Raw genomic sequence first — 19,601 nt, 5'->3', positions numbered from 1 at the left:
AGGAGCCACAACAGGAAAAGAATCCCAGCGCGAATTACTGCAGGACGTCAGAGCGACCCAGACTGAGACAAGGCAATGGTTTAGGGAGAGGGAACAGAAGATAATTTGACACTGACAGTGAGGAGGGGCTAAGCGAAGTGTAAGGATCCTTTTATCTGTATTGTTATGTAAAGTCGGGTGTAAATCAGACGCTGTTCCTAAGGCAACCGCCCTGGAGCTATCGAAAGAGGCCTCGACGTGAGTTTTGAGAGACCGCTGCCTTGACACTTCTGGCCTTTCTGTGAACCTTGAAAGGGCCTGACCTTCCACCCTCGAGTGGGTGAGCTCCTGCCACTAGGACGCTCCCTAGGCTTGGGAACCAGGATCTAGACTGCAGACAACGAATGCGTGGGGCGGAGAGAGGCAGAGATTTCGAACCCTAGGTGGAGGCATCCAGAGGGTCAGGCCTGTCACCCTACCTCGTGCGGCCCCACGGGGCGGGGAGCCATCTCTTCAATGGCCAGGGGCTGCTTCAAATCGGCGCAGAGTGCGGCGCGGTAGTGCCGGCGCTGGCCCTGCCCGGCTTGCCTGCTGCGAAGAAAAAGGGGCGCGTGCTGGAGGTGGGGGGATCTCGGGGGAGAGTCGGGCTTGCACCTGCAGAGCCACGCCGGAGGGAGGCACCGTGCACACAGCCGCGCCGCCATGGCCAGCTTGCAAGTCGCGGGGGGCGTGGCCAGCGTGTGGCAGGAAGAGCCCGCGGGAGAGCGGAAAGGCGTCCTGGGACAGCTCCCCCCCTCTCCCCCCTCCCCCCCCCCTCGACCCAGCCACCCGACGGACGGGCGGAGCTCATCCTCGCCCGGGAACATCAGCCCCACCCTGCTTCTAGGGCTAGACTATGGGCTGCGCTGCCTGTGAGCTGGTCCTCAGTTTTGGAAAGCAAAGAGGAGGGTCTGAGGGAAATGATTCGGTTACCCCAGATTAAGACAGTCTTTAGGGTGTCACTACATAGCTCTCACTGACCTGGAACTCGCTGTGTTCACCAGGCTGCCCTAGAACGTGGGCTCTTCCTGCCTCTGTTTTCCTAAGTGCTGGGAGTACGTGCATGTGCCTGGGAGGCTGCTGAATCTATATTTGGCTTAAATACATATTTGGCAACATTTCAGTGGTATTTTGGGGTTCTCTGTAAGAAAGAAGTTCTAAGTGCATAGGTGAATGCCTTGATATCTGCTTTTGAACATCTTGCTAGTGTTCTTGCTACTAATTTTCTCACATAGGATTAATTATGATAAAACTAAAGCGTTACTAATGGTCTGGTGTCAACCGATCCTAAGCAAATCCAAAGAGAATGTCCAATTAAAGACAAACCAGCTGGGCGCACGCCTGAAATTCCAGGACCCAGGAGACAGAGGCAAGAAAATTGAGAGTCAGGCGGAACTCCATAGTGAGACCCTGTCTCAGATAAAAATAAAAATAAAGGAACATGGTGACAAACACCTTTAATCCCACCACTCACAGGCAGAGCTAGACGAATCCCTGTAAATTTGAGGCCAGCCCGGTCTACATAGCCAGTTCCTGGCTAGGCAGGGCTAAATAGAGAAACCCTGTCTAAAAACATTAGTTAATGAAAAATATAAAGTCAGGCCAAAATGTAATGGTTTTTGTGTTCCAGAGGCCTACTAGGTTCAACACTTAGTAAATGTGCTTCATTGACACAATCCCGAGGTGCACAGGTGCATCCTACGAGAACTAAGAGCAGTATTGTCCACATGAGATAGATATATATAATTGGTTAGGAGTTGGCAAGATGGCTGAGTGGGTAAGGGTGCTTGCAACCAGGCTTGACAAACTTAATTCAATCCCCAGAACCCACATGGTAGAAAGAGAGAACCTACTCCCAAAAAATTGTCCTCCAACCTCCAAATGAGCCTTATTACACACACACACAAAAAAAAAACACTATATATATATATATATACGTATATATGTGTATATATAATATGTTTTATATATAAATTAGTTAGATCTACTTAAAACAGCAAGCAAATATACACCAGCAAAGTATGAGGCACATATTATGCCTCATACATGGGAAGAATGTATCATTGGTTAATTAGCATTTAATGACAGCATAATGTCTTTAAAAGATACATGGTCAAAGAGTTATCAGTCACTGGTTGAAACCCAACTCTACCACCTCTTTGACCACCTCCTTAATGGTTCCCTCCCTCAGTTAACGCTTCCATAAAGAGAAGACATTTGAGCAGAAATGAAGAGCAATCAAAAAAAAAAGGGAAACTGTAAAGCAAAAATGAAGAATTCATTTCTGAATTTATGACCTAAAGACTTTGATGGATGAAGAACCCAAGAACAAACAACCACTTCAGGTGTCCAGTAGAGGATCACAGTCATTAGAATGGCCACCACTGGGAAATTTTAGCTCGGTATACACAGCAGAAGAAAAACAATGTCTCCAACAGGAGGAGACTTTTTAAAACCTTTGTTTCCAATAAGACAGACACAAAAGCCCTTTGTAAACTGTCTATAAACCAAGCATTTAAGCTGAAACAAGTAGCTGGAGATGTAGCTCAGTGCTACAGTGCTTGCCTAGCATGCTTGAGGCCCTGGAAATCCTCAGCAATGCGGAAAGAAAGGAAAGAAGCCAGGAATTGTGAGCAAATGCAATGTCACCACCAAATGGTGGTGGCTGTATAGCTTGTAGCATACTGTAGGCTGGTAATATAGCTCCGTAGTAGAGTGCCAACCTAGCCTGTGAGGCCCTGAGTTCGATCCCTAGCATGGAGGTGGGGGTGGGTTCCTGGTTGCCAGAAGATAGTCAACAACAATGAATCTCTAATTTTTGAAGTCTGTAATGAGGATTGTTTGTTCTGAATATTAAATGTAGACCAGGCAGGCCTCGAACTCATAAGAGACCCAACCAGTGCCTCCAGAGTACTGGGATGAAAGGTATACACCGCCACACCCAGCCCTGGCAAACATTTCTTAATTTTGTTTATATTGACCGTATCTCTATAACTCGTGACACCTTTAAGTATTTAATAGATATGTATCTAATGAATTGTTGAATGAGAACTCAGGTATCTAATATTAATTTTCCAAGTTAATTGGAAGTAACTCTAAGTATCATGTCTTTTATTTTTCAATTAGGTGCTTTTATGGAATATGCTTTCATGTATATTGGGGGAGGAAAGTATGTGTGGTATATGTTCATGTGAACACGCCTATACTCACACAGAGGCCAGAGAAGGATGTGAGTGTGCTACTCTCCCACTCCCTGCCCTGTTCCTTGTCTCCCTGGACCTGGAGCTAGGCCAGTGCTCAGCAAGCCCCAGGGATCCTCTTTCCTTCACCTCCCACAGCACTGGGTTTAGAGACATGCACATGACCACCTCCAGCTTTTCAGGAGGTTGCTGGGATTAAACTCGTGTCCTCAGCTTGCACAGCAATCACTCTTACTCACCAAGATGTCTCTCCAGCCCCAGGGGGGGAAAATGTTCCATTATTGTTATCACAATATTCTGCCATTCTCAGAGACTATGAAGATCAATGAATGTAAGAAAATCTTTCAGTACCGCATTCAACATTTATGAAAACATCTAAAAATATAGTAATCTTTTTAAGAAGAGTCTTGAAAGGTGTTGGGAGTATTTTAGGTAATTGAGTTGGTTTGATCACTTACGTGTAAAATAACTTTCCCGTTTACAGAGAGCGGTCAAAAGGGTGACAGGGCGTTTAATGGTAGTTGCCATGGTAGCAAAAGAAACACCTAGCCTGTCCATCAAGGTGTTGCACCACGCCTTGCTGACTACTTTCAGCTATTGTTTCTGCTTGCCTTGGTTATTTAGCTTTATTTGAGAGTGAGGTGGAAAGAAGAACAAAGGGTGAGGCCTCTAGGAAATTAGCGTCCAGCCACTAAGTCTGAACCCTGAGTCCTCCCTCAAGGAGGCGGGAGACGGATCACTGCCTCCAACCCAGCCTGAGGGCACATTGGGGAAGTAAAAGAGTAACAGAGGACTCTCTCCCTTCGGGTGCAAATCACATGGAGAGATAACATTTAACATCCAGAAGCTGCTGGAGGTCTGGGGGGCGAGCAGGACGATGCTGGGAAGGTAGAAGAATCCTCCACGGTAAAAATGTGCTGTCCAATGAGATATCTCGAAAAGAAAGGCTGTTTCTGCTGCCTCCTTGTCTAGCACATAGCAACTACTCAGTGAATGCCAAGAGGGAGGGATGCAGGCCGCGCTTCAAGCTGTGTAGGAAAGCTGCTGGTAGCACATAACTGAAGCCACAAATCCCAAAGGTTGTTTGTTTATTTGTTATTTGTGTCTTTAATTATTTGTCTGTTTGTTTATTTAGTGTGTGTGTGTGCAGTCATGAGTTTATGTGCACCACATACAGGAATCCACGGAGGCCAGAAGAGAGAGTAAGATGCCCTAGAACTGGAGTTAGAAGCTATTGTGAACCCTGTGGTTGCTGGGGATGGAACTCTGAACTATTCCATCCCAGGAACAATCAAAAGTTTATTTTTCCAACCCCCATAGGATCAGGATTTCTGATCTGAGATGGAATTCAGGATAATATTATCATTAATCCCAATACCTGGGAGGCACAGGCAGGAGGAGCTCTGTGAGTTTAAGACTAACCTGGACAGCCAGGGATAGAGAGAGATAGAGACAGTGTCTCAAGAAATAATGACAACAAAAAGACATTCTGATCAAACTGCTTCATTTGTAAGAAACAACGTAGGTGGGGTCTGGCCCAAGGTCACATTGCTAACTAAGGTGGTGGTAGAAACAGCATAAGGATCAGATATTCCTGTGTGTTACTGTTTCTACCATGCTGGATGAATTTCATTTCTCTGTATACGCATCTTCATCATCATCCTTATTTCACTTTTTCATAGTGCTTCATAAGTTTCAAATCCCCATTACCCAAATAGCTAAACAGCTTCATCTTTACCAGTGAGAATAATGACAATTAGCATTAGAATGAACACTTGTTGGTTTCTTACATAGCAGAGCAGTTTCCAAGTCCTTTTCTATGGTTTCATTAACTCTCACAATGGTTCTATATATCAGGACACTAACATACTATTTTTTCCCACTCTTTTATGGATCTGGAATATAGGCTGAAGGGGGCTAAGTAACCTGCCCCAAGGCCACACATCTAGGAAATAGAGCAGTTTAGCATCATCCTAATTGCCTGCTGCCAGAGCCCCTCTCACAGTTTCCAGCCACCCACTGAGCTTCCCCCAAATGCCCTCTGAAGTAGACAAAGAAGGTATTATACAATTCATTGTAAAGCCATGCTTTGCTTGGGAGTTTTAAGCTTCGTTTTATAGGAATTTTACAGTCTCTCGGTCCCACAAAAGAGAATAATTCCCTAAAGAAAAGAATATAGTGAAAGCAGCCTCCGAGGATGCCTGCAGTTAAAGAACAAGTGCAGGGGGGAAAATGCTAGCATATAATTAGGAGCTACTACCCTGTTCCATATAGCCATACCCTTGAGAATGCATTGGTTTCTTTTAAAAGTATACTGTGTAAGATGTAGCACTGTGGTTATGAAAAGCAACACTCACACATGTACAGGGAGGCACGATGTGACTAATGAAACAGTGTTCTGACTGGATTGCCTGGTTACAAGCTGTTCCTTAAGCAGGTACCAGCAGGCATTTGGGCTAAATTCTTGGCTTCTTGAAGCAACAATGACCCAGGTTATGGTCACTGTCATTTCTCCAAAACTAACCATGAGTATTTTGATGAAAACAACTCTTTTCCACCCTGGACCATCACTATGGAACCAGTGAACAAATGCCTAAGCATCCTAGCAATATTATGAAAACTTTATGATTCCCACCTTCTCCAGGGCCGAGAACTTCTCCCCTTCCACGTGCTGCCTCCCCACTCCAAAAAACTAAACTTTATACAAACTCTCTCTTGTTCACGTTGGTATTCATCTCTTTACCTCCACTGTCAAGCTGTGAGCAATACAGATAATTCTAAGAACAGCTCAGTAAAAGGAATTTGGGCTTCGGAATTTGACACACCTGCATTTGGTTCCTGACTTAGCTACTTTCTCACTGTAATCTTGGGAAAGTTGTTTAATTTCTCAAAACTTCTACTTTCTCCTAGGTAAAGCAGGCTTCAGTGTGGCTCCTTGGGTAGAAGTTGTGAGGATTAACACAGAAAAGCAAGTATACAAGGGTGTTCAACAAATGGTCCTCACTAAGACACAATCCCTGCCCTTAAGAGTCTCACTATCTAACCAGGCAGTGGTGGCATGAGTTCAAGTCCAGCCTGGTCTACAGAGCAAGTTCCAGGATAGCTGGAGCTACACAGAGAAACCCTGTCTCAAAAAACCAAAAACAAACAATCAAACCAAAGTCTCACCATCTAGGGAAGTGAAGCACAAAGGTCTTTTATTTGTTCTATGATGAAGGAGTGCAATGATGGAGAAGTGTAACTGGGGTTGTGGGAGCACAGAGGAAAGTTAAACAACCCTTGCTAGAGACTATCATTTTAGGAAAGCTTGACTAATAATTTTTAACAGTATTAGCCAGCCAGAAGGCACAGTCAGGGTTGTCCTAGGTAAAGGATTGTATACAAGAGAATATGGCAAGTTCAAGATGGTCCAGTTCTGGTTTGAGCCAATGAACAGTTAAAGATGGGGCTGAGATAGAGTGTAAGTTTAAAAGTTGAGCAGTTAGGAGCTCTGGCTCCATTACTTTCCAACCCATAATTCTCAACCAAAAGACTTCTTCCTGAATCTCAGTTTCCCCATTTTTAAAATGAATGTGATTACAGATATCATGTATGCAAAATGCCTGACACAGAATATGCTTCTTAGAATCATATTGATTGCTCTTTATCTCTGTATGTATACATGCCTTTTCTTTCAGATCAATGGACACATAAATGGATCAATCAATTCACTTAACACATATTTATTAAACAACACCACGTGCCAGACAGATACTAGACCCTGGGAACACAACAGTGAACAAAACAGACAAAACCCTGCCTGGTGGGACTTACAGTTCCTAAATTGAGATGAGAGGGTAGATCAAATGTCTGTGAGAGAACATTCTAGTTTGTGGACCCTGAGGCTCCCCTGTTCCCCGATTTAAAAAATAAAAAAATGAAAAATAAAAAAAGTTAATGAACTGGGAAAACAAAGTTCCCAAGGGGTCTAGATGTTAATCCCACTTCCTAATAACGACAGGGAGGCTCCTGTCCTCTCCCTTGCTTATCAAGCTCTTGCTTATCAAGCTCCAGCTTCCTGTTGTGACCCAGGGAAACTGGTGAGTTGTGTTGTTTGGCAGGAAGAAATGTCAAGGAGAGCTAAAGCGGCTCTTGGACTCCAGTGCCTGAAGTGGCAGCAGGAGGAAACGGGAAAACAGCACACACAAAAAGGCTATCCAGAATGAGACTTGCCTATCTCCGCTGACAAGAGATAAGCAGGCTCACATGCCTTGTGATGGTGTGTAGGGGATGTTATTTCAACAGCAGGATAATCATACTTCGCATGTATGATTATCTTTAAGAAAGGCCTCACCACAGGAATCTCACTTAATCCTCAGACTCTGTGAGGTAGGAATTAACCCCATTAATCCCACCTTGCCCTCTTGGGTTAACTCCTCTCTCCCCACCGCCTCCTTCCACGTGGCATGTGACTATGTATACAATTAAGTCATACACAGAGAAAACAAAACAAAGCTCTTACCTCGTTCCTCATTCCTCCCTATGAAATCATAGCCATCTCCTCACAGCCAAGCCCACTAAGCTTTTCGAATACGCTTATTAGATAAACTTATCTTCCATTCACTCGGCCCACTGTGCACCAACCCCCAGTGCCACTGAGACTGCTCTTGCCTTGTCAATCTTGCTCTGTCATGGCTGGCTTGTTGAAGTTTCTCACGTCAATACTCTGCTCGTTCTTCTCAGCCTGTTCCTGTTCTGTGGAGTTTTCTCCTCTGCAACCCTTAATGCTTCAACCATGTGTGTACGCCTGTCTGTCCATCCCTTTCCTTAATTGGATTCTTTTCCTCAAAATCTTCTTGCAGCTTCTGAATTGAAGCACTCTTTCCTCTTGTTACCCTGACACCAGCTCACTCTCCTCAACCTTTACACAGACTCAACCCCTTCCCCTGTTTTCACATGACCACTACACAGAGTCAACAAAGCCCTCAGCATCTGGTTTTATGATGTGCTAATGTCTCTCTATTCTGAGCAAAGTCTAAGAAACTCCAGAATGGAGGTGGTGAGTTCTCAGGGTCTGCATTCTGAGTACCTGGCTCTGTGCCTGGGACATGGCAGACGCTAAACTTAGAGGTGTTTGGCAAATTCTCCAGAGTCAAGCAATGGGAGGGCACAGCTAATTTAGGCATCTGACTCTCAGCATCTGCGCGGAACTCAGCAAGGTCACAAGAATTTCATTCTAAATACCTAAAACACCTGTGATCCTTGTAAATCCAGGAGCAAGTTGGCGGGGAGGATTTCCTCTTCCCCACAAACATTGCTCATTTACCAGGTGTGGAAGATTTGGTATTTGTAGTCTTCCTTTCACACTCCCTAGGATAAGAAAAGGAAGGGGGTGGAGGAAGCCACCTCCCATCTCTTCCTCTCAATGGACAGTTACCACCATCACTTCCTTTTGGTCCAGGAGGCCGGAAGCAATGCTTAGGTCATGAAACTCCTGGTTAGCCGTAGGTTTTCACACTGAAAATGTACTAGAGGATGATCTAATAAGACGCTATCACAGGGTTAGCCATGGAGAGACACTGTCTACCTTCCTGAAGTCACATTCTCAGAAATGCACCCTCCCAAAAAAAGGAAACTTCACTCTCCCTGGGATAAACAAGCTTTCCAGAGAGAGGCTCTGAAAGAGACAATGTGTGCATTCGCCAATTACAAGCTCAAGTTCCACCCAAATACACACAATCAAAGGCTTTACCAAGGCCATCATTACATGCACATGGGCTTCCTGCTGTTTGGGCAACATTTTAGTGCTGCAGTGAAGCACGAGAAATGGCATCAAAGCATCAAGGTAGAGAATTTGGAGTAGCGGGGTCTTTTATTCCACTCGATGACTCGCTTCACCTTGTCATTTTTAACGCCACGGTCTGGGAGGGAAGGAGGGAAACCAAGAGGGAAAGAGTGGGCTGTGCTGTGCATGTAATTTGTTTCCTCAGTTTAGACGGCTCTTTAATGAGCTTTCTCATTAAGGGCTCTGTGAGTCTATGCTTAAAGTTTTCCGGAAAAGCCGATTAGCAGGCTGAAATCAGATGGCATCTTCCCAGTTGTGGCTTGTACTTGGGAGGGAGGGGGACCCTGTAAGAAGACAGAAATGAAATGAAATGAAATGGAACATAAGAAGAGCAAATGTGAAAGTGAATGATGTGACATTGGCCAATCCCCATGAAAATACCAATGTTCATCAATTATTAGAATATCAGAGGCATCTGTGCTACCTTTGCTCTGTTCAGCTTGTTCATGGGAACAGAGGATAATTGTCTCATGCTATCCTAGCCTTGAGCTCATATTTCCTGTAGGGCACGCATTACATTGCATCAAAGATAAAGTGCCCTCTGGTCTCCGACCCCTGTGAGCTGGGCACTCTTACCTAGCTCTCTTTTTTTATTTCCAGGGCCCAGTGCAGCGTGCAAATCCAGTGTTATGTCCAAATCCACTAAATACAGCTTATCCTTACCCTGACTCAATGAGTTGCAACTGTCACATGAGAAAGTACATCAAAGATTTAGATGAGTACTAAGCGGCACATCAGAGTACTTTACCAAGTTTCAGGACTCTGCAAACATTTTAACGTGCTGACAGCCCTTAAGTAAAGCAACAGCCTTCATTTCAAATTGTCCAGAGGAAGAAACATTGAGATTCAAAGAGACAATTGCTTTGTCGATGTGAGCATCGTCTGTTGGGTTTCTGAGTATGAAAGGGCCCTTTTCATGGTGGAGAGATGGATGTAGCTTCTGCTTTGTTGGCCTCGCCAGCAAGTTTACTTAACAGAATACAAGCACAGATGCGTGAAAGCGAATCCTAGCTGTTGCCTGTGCTGAGCCAATTGTCCAGGACTCCCCCGCTTCTGCTCGGATGGTACCAAGAATGCCCCACTCCCAGTAATTCCAGACAGTTCTGTTTATGATATATTTGTACAGCCTGACACAGTGTTGGGCATAACGGTGTGTATTCCGGAGCATAAAATAAGGGTCTGGGCCTTCCCCTCATTACTGATTCATCGGACTGATTCATCAAGAGAGGGTGAGGCAGTCCTCCCTAAAATGTTTGCTGAATGAGCCAACCCCCTCCTCCACTTTACAAGTCTGATGAAGAATAGTCTTGTGTCCATGCCAGGATTCTCTCTCTCCATTCTCTCTACACAGATACACACACACACACACAAAGAGACAGAGAGATGAGAGTCAGTGAAGAGTGACCCATGCCTAGCTAGGGACATCAGAATGAGCTTAAATGCTCTCAGATCAGTCCTTGTGAGCAAGGACAGCAGCCGCAGATCCCTGAGGGTGCTGATGGAGAAAAGACTGGGTCTTCCAGCTGGTATGGCATCCTATTGGTTGACATTTATAGTTTCAGCAAACTCCCCTGATGATTCTGCTTCCTGCTGCAGTTCAAGGACTTCTGGCCCTCAAGGAGTCTCGGGTCACTAGAGGGCAGCCCGAAACAGCATTTTCCCAGCATTTCTTTCTGCCAACTGACAAAGCTGTGGCGCCCATGTTGTTCTGGGCAGCAGCTGGCCAGCCCATCCTGGAACCAGTTTCCTTTCAGAAACTTGTCTGGTTGCCTCTCACTGAATATATCCTGCCTGCATTTCCCCGGTGTTACGGTAAGAAATCTGAGTCCCAAAGAAAAATGAGTCCTTTAAAGCCTTACAAATCGTGTACCTGGAGACATTAGATATTAAAAGAATTGAAGACATTCTTCCTACTCTCAAAAAGTTCAAAGATAGACAAAACTATAAAGACATCTTTTAAAAATTATAATTAGCAGCAATTTTCAAATTAATAGAAAAAATTTAGTATATTAGACATAGTCAGATGCCACTCTTTGGTATTCAGGGAGACCTAGAGGCCCAAACTGACTGGGATCACTGCAAACCAAGATGCATACAAATTATTGTGTGGGGGTGGTAGGAATTAAAGGGGACTTGGAACAAAGGGAGAAGAGAGGTCAGGGCCCTTTCCTTGTGCCTCAGCAGGTACTTGACTGCACATCATCAACCATCAATCTTCATATTGGCATAAGTGGCTATGTATTCAATTCAAGCTTGCACAGCACCAATGGGTGCCAAGCACTGGGAATACAATGGCAAGCAAGACCAAGACCTCTGTGCTGCCCTCAGCTGTTTACAGTCCAGTGTGGGAAATGATTAAGCAATCACGAAGAGCAGTCTGAGTGACAGGTAAAGTAGGCTTTGTGGATGTCCATAGGAGAGAGGCCTAACTCAGAGCACAGGTGATGAAAGAAGGCAGGCTTCCCAGAGGCAGAAGAACCCTCCAGTGGGAGCATTTAATAGAGGAGTTAGAAGTGGAGAGAGAAAAAGCATGGTTGAAGGCCAGGGGAGAAAGGAAGCGAGGCCTGTTTGAGGAACTGAAAGAAAATCGGTGACTCTGGTTTAGTGGGTGAGGCGGAGCACAGGATGGGCAGGCCCAGTACATAAGAAGCTGTTCTAACATTCAGTAATCACCCTCCGGGCATTAGGGAGCCACTGAAGGGTTAAGAGGGGTGGTGGTAATCAGGCCCATATTAGGCCCTGCTGATGCCAGGGCCAGTGCCGCCTACCAGGGTTAACAAGCAAATCCGTTGAAATCTGCCTTTCCCTTTAATTGGACCTTTCCGGTTTCCTTCCTCCATCCATATTCACCAATTTCCCTTGAAACTCTTTCAAAACAGAGCTCTATTTTAAGGTCATCCTCACCGGGAAGGAAGCAAGAGGAGCCTAGCAAATGTGATTGCTGCACTTGCTGTACTGCCTGCCCTCAAGTCCCGGTGTTCCTCACAGCAGGTAATCTCTAGGGAAGTACTGAGGGAGGCAGGGGGACACCAAGTCCCACCCCTGTTTTCTAGGTTGGACATCCTTCACACTTGCCATTGTACGAAGGCAAGAGGGAGGGGAAAACACAGGATCCTTTGGGTCCCTGAACAGAACACATGCAAAATGTACAAAGAGGACTTATCTCCTGGATAGCTGCCGTTCGGGACTTTCCGTGGACTTTACACGTCCATGTAAAACCCCTAATGGAGCCTTCTGTCCTCATTTACAGGTTGCTCAGAAGCAGGTGAGAATGGTAAACTTTAATGGCCAGCAGGAGCACCGGACAGCACAGCTGCTTAAGCCTTATTTAATTAAAGTCTAATTCCATGCCTGTTTACCTAAAGAATGATATAAGAAAAGCAGCCCCCCTCCACCCTTAAGCCTGTCCTGCTGCAGCCTGCTCTGTATTCTCATTTCCTAAAATGGAGACTAAGCCTTCGGGCAGCACAGGTTGCTCCATGCTGGGGGCCCCTGGGACAAGAGGCTCACGCCCAGTTTCCTTTCCTTTAGAGCAAGGAAGAGTCTGTGAGCAGGGCCTGGAGCCTCTGGTCACAAAAATAAACCACTGAAGTGCATGGATTTTCCTTTCCTGACAGTAAGCTTACTCAGGAAGAGGCACTTACACAAGATATCCCCCGCCCCCACCCCCACCCCCCGTTTTTCAAAAAGCATTCAATGGAGAAACAAAAGGATGGAAAGAAGACGTCTTAACCCCATCCTCTTTATTCCCCCAAACAGACTCAGGCGAAGCCATCCCTACCCCCACCCCCTTAGCCCCCTTTTCCGTGTGCACCCACCTCTCCCACCCCAGCATACTTCCAGATTCCTTTGTACAGTGCCCCACCAAGTCTAAAAGAACCACCATCTCTCTGATTGTTGGGCTCATAACTGAAACTTCCCACACAGCGATATGAAGAGACATATGATTCAAGCCTCTCCATTCCAGAAATATTATTAGTCTTGGGGAAAAAAAAAAAAAATAGGGGCCTGCTCTATGTCTGTCACCTGAAATAAACTCCCAGCTCCTTCCCACTGCTTCCCAGATGCTCGAGTCTAAAGATTATTCAAGCTTACTTTGCCACCCCCAGGTTCCTTACCCCAACAGTGCCAGAGAGAGAGAAAGAAAGAGGAGGAAGATGAAGCCATTGGCCATCTAGGGGGTCACGGCTGGGGATGGGAGATGGTCACATGGAAGGAAAATGTGCCGGCCTAACCTCTGAGACTCCCTAGGGAATCAGTTTGTGTCTCTGCAGAGCTGGGAACAGCCTGTATGTTCTCCTCTCCCTGTTGTGTGCCTGGCGCTTCCCCAGTGAGATATCTCCTGTGGAAGCTTTTCCTGTGAGGGGTGGGAAGCTTTTGTTCTCTGCAAAATCTGGTGCAGCTAATTAAAAGCATTGTCCTGGGAGGCGGGAAGTGGAGGGCTTCCAGGGACCCGTGTTTTTACCCGGGGAGAGTAGCTGCTGCGTGCTATTGAGAAGTTCTTGATCTCTTGACCCTACTGGGCCAGCCACTTCAGGGGAGGGATTTTGATAAAGCCCAGTGAAATAAAAATAGATACGTGAAGCGAAGGCTCTCCTTTTTCTTCCCTTAGCATGTGTTCAGCCATGAGCTGGGTTTCAGTTACAAACCATCTCAGAGAATGGCCCTCCAATAGTTTGGCTTTTGACTCCTATTGACCTGAACTATTTTGGAGGTCATGGGACAAATGCCATATTCTGTTTCACCCGTTTCCTGATCAATTCCACGCAGGCATGTTGTTGAAGTAAAATTTCTAGCAACATTTAGTTAGTGGTTGACAGTGAAGAAGTAGTTAAACAACTCTTAGTTGCTGATTGGAAAAACAGAAGTGGTTGGGGCTGTAGAAATGGCTCAGCAGTTAGGAACACTGGCTGCTCTCCCAGAGGAACTGGGTTCAATTCCCAGCACCCAGATGGCAGGCTCACAACCATCTGTAACTCTAGTTCCAAGGGGTCAGACACCCTCTTCTGACCTCCAAGGGTACCAGAGATGCGTGCGGTACACAGACATGCAAGCGAGCAGTCGCACGTGTAATCTAAAATAACAATAAAAATAATTAAAACAGGAGTGTTGTTCTCCATCTGGTGGGATGGCGCCAGGGCCGCCGCTGCTAGTCATGGCACGTATGGGCTTCTGTCCGGCCGAGCGCCGTGCTGGAAGCCCGGGGTTTCAGACAGGACGAGATCAAAGGTTCCGGGTCTCCCGGGAACAGCTAGAGCACTTTAGGGAGAGGCTCTGTGGAAGGCCAGGTGGTGGAAAGAGTTTTCCACAGTGTTACAGTTACTTAGCTCTTTTAGAATGAGATCGCTGGTGGCAATGGACGCTCAGGCATCCCAAAGCCTATGGTGATAATGAAGTGTTACCGTTCCTTGGTTAAGCTGCTGTGCTAAGGACGGCAGAGGTCCACGCTTGGTGGGCTTGCCGCCAAGACAGAGGCCTGGCAAAGCCCAGCGCCCGGAGGGCAGGTCCAGCGGGACGCAGGTCAGTGGTTGCTGAGGCAGTGAACAGAAGAAGCTCCCTGTGACCTGTCAAGCCCGGGTGGTCCAGAAACTCTCCGAGGTGAATCTCCAGGGAGAAGGGGAGCCCTCCCTCCCCCAGAATAAAGGTTGAATCTCAGCCGGCCATGGTGGAAAGCTGATGGTATCACTCAGCATGCATGAACACACACAGACACACACAAGTACACACACACAGCACCCAGCATATTAATTTGAAATCAGGGATTTATAAACCTTGGGCGGTGGGAGGGGTTTTGAGGGTGAGTGTGTTTGATTGGACAGGGTCAGGGGTGCCAGCAATGCTTGATTTACATGTAGCGGTACAGTGCCTAATTTACATGCAGTAGCTTGGTGTCCTAAGAAGGGGAACAGAGTACTTAATCATCCTACAGTTAGGGGAAAAGCTCTAGGTAAAGTCAAAGGTCATTTGGAAAGTTAGGAGACCAAGGGATCTTATTAGCATAGGGTGAGTGTCTCCAGGAATCCCTAAGCGCTAGCTGAGCCAGTTTTCAGGAAAGGGTCGGACCTGTGAACTTTCTCTTAAGGGCTCTATGACGATCCTTATAAAATCTAGGGTTACCAGAGCAGGTGGAGAGAACCCCACTGAGGAGAGGTAGTTTGTCGAAAGGAAGTGTGTTCACTATCCGGACACGCCACACTTCTACAGCAGAGCCCACATGGGAGTGCGGTATTATAGGATATAGCATCACACAAGTCTTAAAATAGCATATAATCTAGGATTGTCCCCACAGCGGCAAACACAGTCAGGACCAAGCTTGGTGGAGGCAGCATTCATTTGAGGAATATCACTTCTCTGGTTTGCGCCTTCTAGAATCAAAAAGCTCCATTCATTCACGAAATTTACTGAGCATGAACTATATGCCAGGCAGTGTTCTGGATCCCTGGATATGCCTTATGTATGCATAAGTCAATAAAACAAATACAGATCATATGGTGCCAGGGAAAAATGAACAATAAACAATGTCCAATAAGTAGATTATAAAATATATTAAGTCGTGATAAGTGCCTGGCATTGGGGAGTAGATTAAAGTAAAGCTCCCTGGGAGAGTAATGATGCAATTGAACAGAGATGTGGTGAAAATGATAGTTATCTTGAGGTTACCAAAGGAGAAAAAATTAAAAAAAAAAAAAAAGAGGCATTGCCAACGTCCTGATATGGGCATACATAAAGAAAAAAGATGCCTTTGTAAATGCAGTAGTAAAGGACAGGATGAGAGAGCATAAAGGTGACATCCTAGATCAGCAGAGCCCTGGTATCATAAGGATTTTGCCTTTCATGGGAAAGAGGGAGCCACTGGAGGTTTTGAAGCAAAGGAATCAAATGATCAGATTAACTTTTAACAGAATCGCCCTGGCAGCTATGAAGAAAACACCCCACAAAAAGAATCAGCATAAGAAATGAACCCTGAGTGTACAAGCATACTTCCTCCATCACCACCCCCCTCCCTGGGTATATTTTGAAAGTGGAGCCAACCAGATTGCTGACAGATTAGATGTGGAATGTGAGAATAAGAGTCAAATTCAGGCTAACACCAAGACTTTTGGCCTGCAATCGAGAGGAAGGAAAAAGCATCAACCGAGAAAGGGAAGGCTACACCAGGTCACTTTGAATCCATTTGATCCAGGTAACTTTATCTGTGGTTCTCATCCAAGTGTGCTCACCACAGTCATAGGGGTCATCCCTGCCAGCTACACCAGGCGCTCTGCTCCACAGGCCTGGAGTGAGGTCCAATAGTGTACATTTAATGTGCAAACAAACGGTAAACCACTGAATTATTAAAAAAAAAAAATGATGAGTCCATGTGCTTAGAATTCAGGACTTCATAGGGAAACAAATAAAAAGATACAGATAATTTTCCACTCTGTGGACCCACTTGAACTCTATCTGTGGGTCCTCCTTTGAATATATATTCTAAATGGATTGTTTCATTTATTACCAGTTAAGGCAAAAGCAATTAAAACACACATATACCACGTAGAATGAAGCTGCGAGGTTAACTTTCAATCTACTCCAGTGGGAAATTAATATACTGGTTACAGGACAAGTAATTTGATGAGTAAATTAAGGTTGTTTTGATATCATGTAGTTTGACTTATCCAAACATTAAGCCAATCACCATAACTCCAGCAGTGACCAGAAAGTAATAGATAGGAAAGGCTAATTTTCATCATAAAATAAATGGGAAGACAAGATGAGTGTCTCCCTAGAGCTGGGCATGGGGGTGCACACCTGTCATGCCGGCACATGGGAGGCAGAAACAAGGGGACCACTGCATGTCGGGGGCCAGCTTGGTCCACACAGCAAGTTCCAGGCCAGCCAATACTACACAATGAGACCCTATCTCAAAAACAAAACCAATAACAAAAATGATCGTCTCCAAGGACACTGTTGGCAATATTTAACAGGGGTCATAATGAGATTTCTAACCGGAGCTCATCTAAGATTAGCCTTCCTCTATAGGTGATGGATCCTGACCCCAGTTTCCAGATTGGAAAACTGAGACTCGGAGAAGCCAATCACATTCTTTCTAACCCTCAGCTAGCAAGCCAGGGATGGGACTGAGTCAGAGCTGCAAATCAAAGGCCAACAAGGCTGGTTCCCAGGGCTGTCAGCACTTGCTCGTCACAATTGGTTCCACCAGGGGTTAGAATCCCTCGGTGAAAAGAGAGATTGCGTAATGAAGCCGCATTCAATGGGGGCTCGCTATTCAGTGTGCCTCCCGACTGGATCGCTCTTTCATCCTGGATCATTTTCTCCAGCTATTTATTTCTGTGCGGTGGTGGAAACTTTGACGACAAAATGGCACCTTCTTACCCGGCTGCCTGTGCATCTGAGTCACACCTGCTGACAGGACCAAGCCTGTCGGCGGCGTGGTTCCCCGGGGAGCGGGAGGTGGGTGTTAACTCACCCTTGCCCTCCCCATCATCGTCATGAAGACTGTCAGCTGAGTTCTGTTTTTTCTTTTCTTTTCTTTTTTTTTTTTTTCTTTAAGAAACAAAGCAACTGGGCAAAGCTTTTTTACTCAGTGGGTCACTGTAGGCAGAGAGAGCAGCTCAATTTTCCAGTCTCACATGGGAGCTCCAGGCTGGCAGTTGAAAGGCCAGCTTTTGACTTGTAAAACAGCTAAATTGGCCACAGAGGCGCGTCTGCAGAGGGAACAAGGCGCCCCCAGCTCTGCAGCCAACCTTTACTTTGCAAATGCTCTCTTCAGCAGGTGAAGCATCTGTCGGAGGACATTTACTTGAGGGAGCTTTTAGAGTGCTTGTCCTTTTGAAATCAAGCATCTATTTGACCTAAACAACAACAATAATAAAATTAAGATTCACATCTATTGAGAGGACACACTGAAGTGCTGTCCCTTTCTCTTTTCCAGGAGGCTGTGACGGTGCTTTGTTTTCTCATTAATGACAATAGATAGGCTGGTACTCCGTCCTTTTCAATTTCTCCCCGCCCCAGACTCTTTAGACCACAACTCTTTGCAAGGCAGCTGTCCCGTGAGTAAAGAGCGTGTTATTATAAAGAGCAAAGATGTCTAGTTATTTGTGGATTAAGCCCCTGACCTTATCTTCCCTAGCCGTGCTCAAGGTCACCCACACACAGACCATCTGCCTGTGGGATTTACTCAGATTTAGCTGACCTAAGGAAATACTTTAGGGCACAGGACTTGGGATATTTTTTTATTATTGTTGTTTTGAAATATATGGGTCTTTGCTGGCATACTCATTAGGTGGTTGGTGGTGATGTGGTTTTTGCCACTCTCCTGAGGTTGTTTTTGGGATATTGGGAAAAGGGGGAACAATGAAGAACAAATTGCTCTGATTAATAATGTATTTATAGTTCAGTCTGCTGGGTGATTTCCCAGGGTGCCAGCTTTTCTTTATGAGGACAGAAATACTGTATCTGTGACTGTCTATCCTTACAATAGGCAAAGCCAGAGGAGAATTTGCAGTAACAGGGGTGGGATGCCCTTTTATTTACATGCGTATTTATGTATTTGCCAGGTTGGTGGTATAAATACATGTAGTCCAGCTCTCCCTCCTACTCTGAAACTTGTCTCAAGTCACCCCATTTCCCCCTAGACTGTGTCCTTGGAAACATATGCAGGCTTCTTAGGCACCTTTGTTCTGCTTCCCCGCCCCCCCCCCCCCAAACATAGGGAGCACGTGGAGGCATGTTTTCATTATGAAAATGTCAACTTTTAAATTACACAATCTGTCAAACTTAAACGAAGGTCTGGTTTCTCCAGGATAGAAAGTGTCTTCTGGAGCTACCCCTTGGCTGGGCAAGGTGAGGGACATGACAGGCATTTGGGGGTTGACTGGGATAGAGAGAAGGCCCACTAGTCTCAAATAACTGGAAAACAAGTTCATACAGTTACTTTAGTCATCTTTATGTAAAGAAGACATTACCTCAGACTCAGTCACGATGCCTCGAGGAACCTTGAGGTGTCCTGTTTGCTTTCAGGCCTCCTTCACCAAAGGAGGATAATTCCCAGAGTCCTTGGGTAGAAATAGAATGGCCTCATTTCCAAAAGCTCCAAGTGACCAGTGACTAACTTTGTAATCTCTCTTTCTCCTTCTTTCTTCCTTGCTTGCTTTCATTTTCTTTTTCTTTCCTTCTTTCTCCTTCCTTCCTCTTGTGCTTCTGGGGGGTTGAACCCAGGGCTTCAGGAACCCTAAGCTAACCCTCCAACAATGGCCCCCAACATGGAAGGCCCCCAACAAGGTGCTTAGTGTAATTTATTGAATATTTGTGTATGGGTTACTGTTAATTTTTTTTTTGCTGTCACCTTTAGAAGCAACTATTCATTTGTGAGTCCATTCCATAGCTAATGAATGATAGCTGTGTGGTGATAAATACAAGTCACCTGCCTTTAAACATTCTAACAACCTGGACTCAGTGGAGTACTTTGGAGTACTTGCTATGTTCTGGTACAAGGTGTTTGTTACATAGTTTTTCTCACTTGAGCCCATGACATGCCTGTAAGAATGTACTGTCAT

The 19,601-nt window shown here is 45.5% G+C and overlaps 1 protein-coding gene and 1 long non-coding RNA gene across 5 annotated transcripts in view; one reads left to right on the top strand and one right to left on the bottom strand.

The window, feature by feature from the left end:
• The window catches only part of LOC110551816 (quinone oxidoreductase-like protein 2), a 30,442-nt gene extending 29,735 nt beyond the window's left edge, over window positions 1-707 (bottom strand). For all 3 annotated transcript variants that reach the window (XM_021642629.2, XM_060364518.1, XM_021642630.2), the window contains exon 1: window positions 459-707. In XM_021642629.2, the coding sequence (XP_021498304.1) occupies window positions 459-683 (225 nt within the window). In that variant the 5' untranslated portion in view covers window positions 684-707. The remainder of the gene's footprint in view (window positions 1-458) is intronic.
• Window positions 708-11,934: 11,227 nt separating this feature from the next.
• The window catches only part of LOC132646378 (uncharacterized), a 29,131-nt gene continuing 21,464 nt past the window's right edge, over window positions 11,935-19,601 (top strand). Inside the window, exon 1 of one of the 2 annotated variants that reach the window (XR_009584606.1) lies at window positions 11,935-12,033. This is a non-coding gene — a long non-coding RNA (uncharacterized LOC132646378). The remainder of the gene's footprint in view (window positions 12,034-19,601) is intronic. The other variant, XR_009584605.1, reaches the window with a different exon arrangement.

This window comes from Meriones unguiculatus, chromosome 11 (assembly GCF_030254825.1).
Source record: "Meriones unguiculatus strain TT.TT164.6M chromosome 11, Bangor_MerUng_6.1, whole genome shotgun sequence".
Taxonomy (NCBI): domain Eukaryota; kingdom Metazoa; phylum Chordata; class Mammalia; order Rodentia; family Muridae; genus Meriones; species Meriones unguiculatus.
Note: the sequence above shows the minus strand (reverse complement) of the source record. Positions and strands in the feature narration are given on the sequence as shown.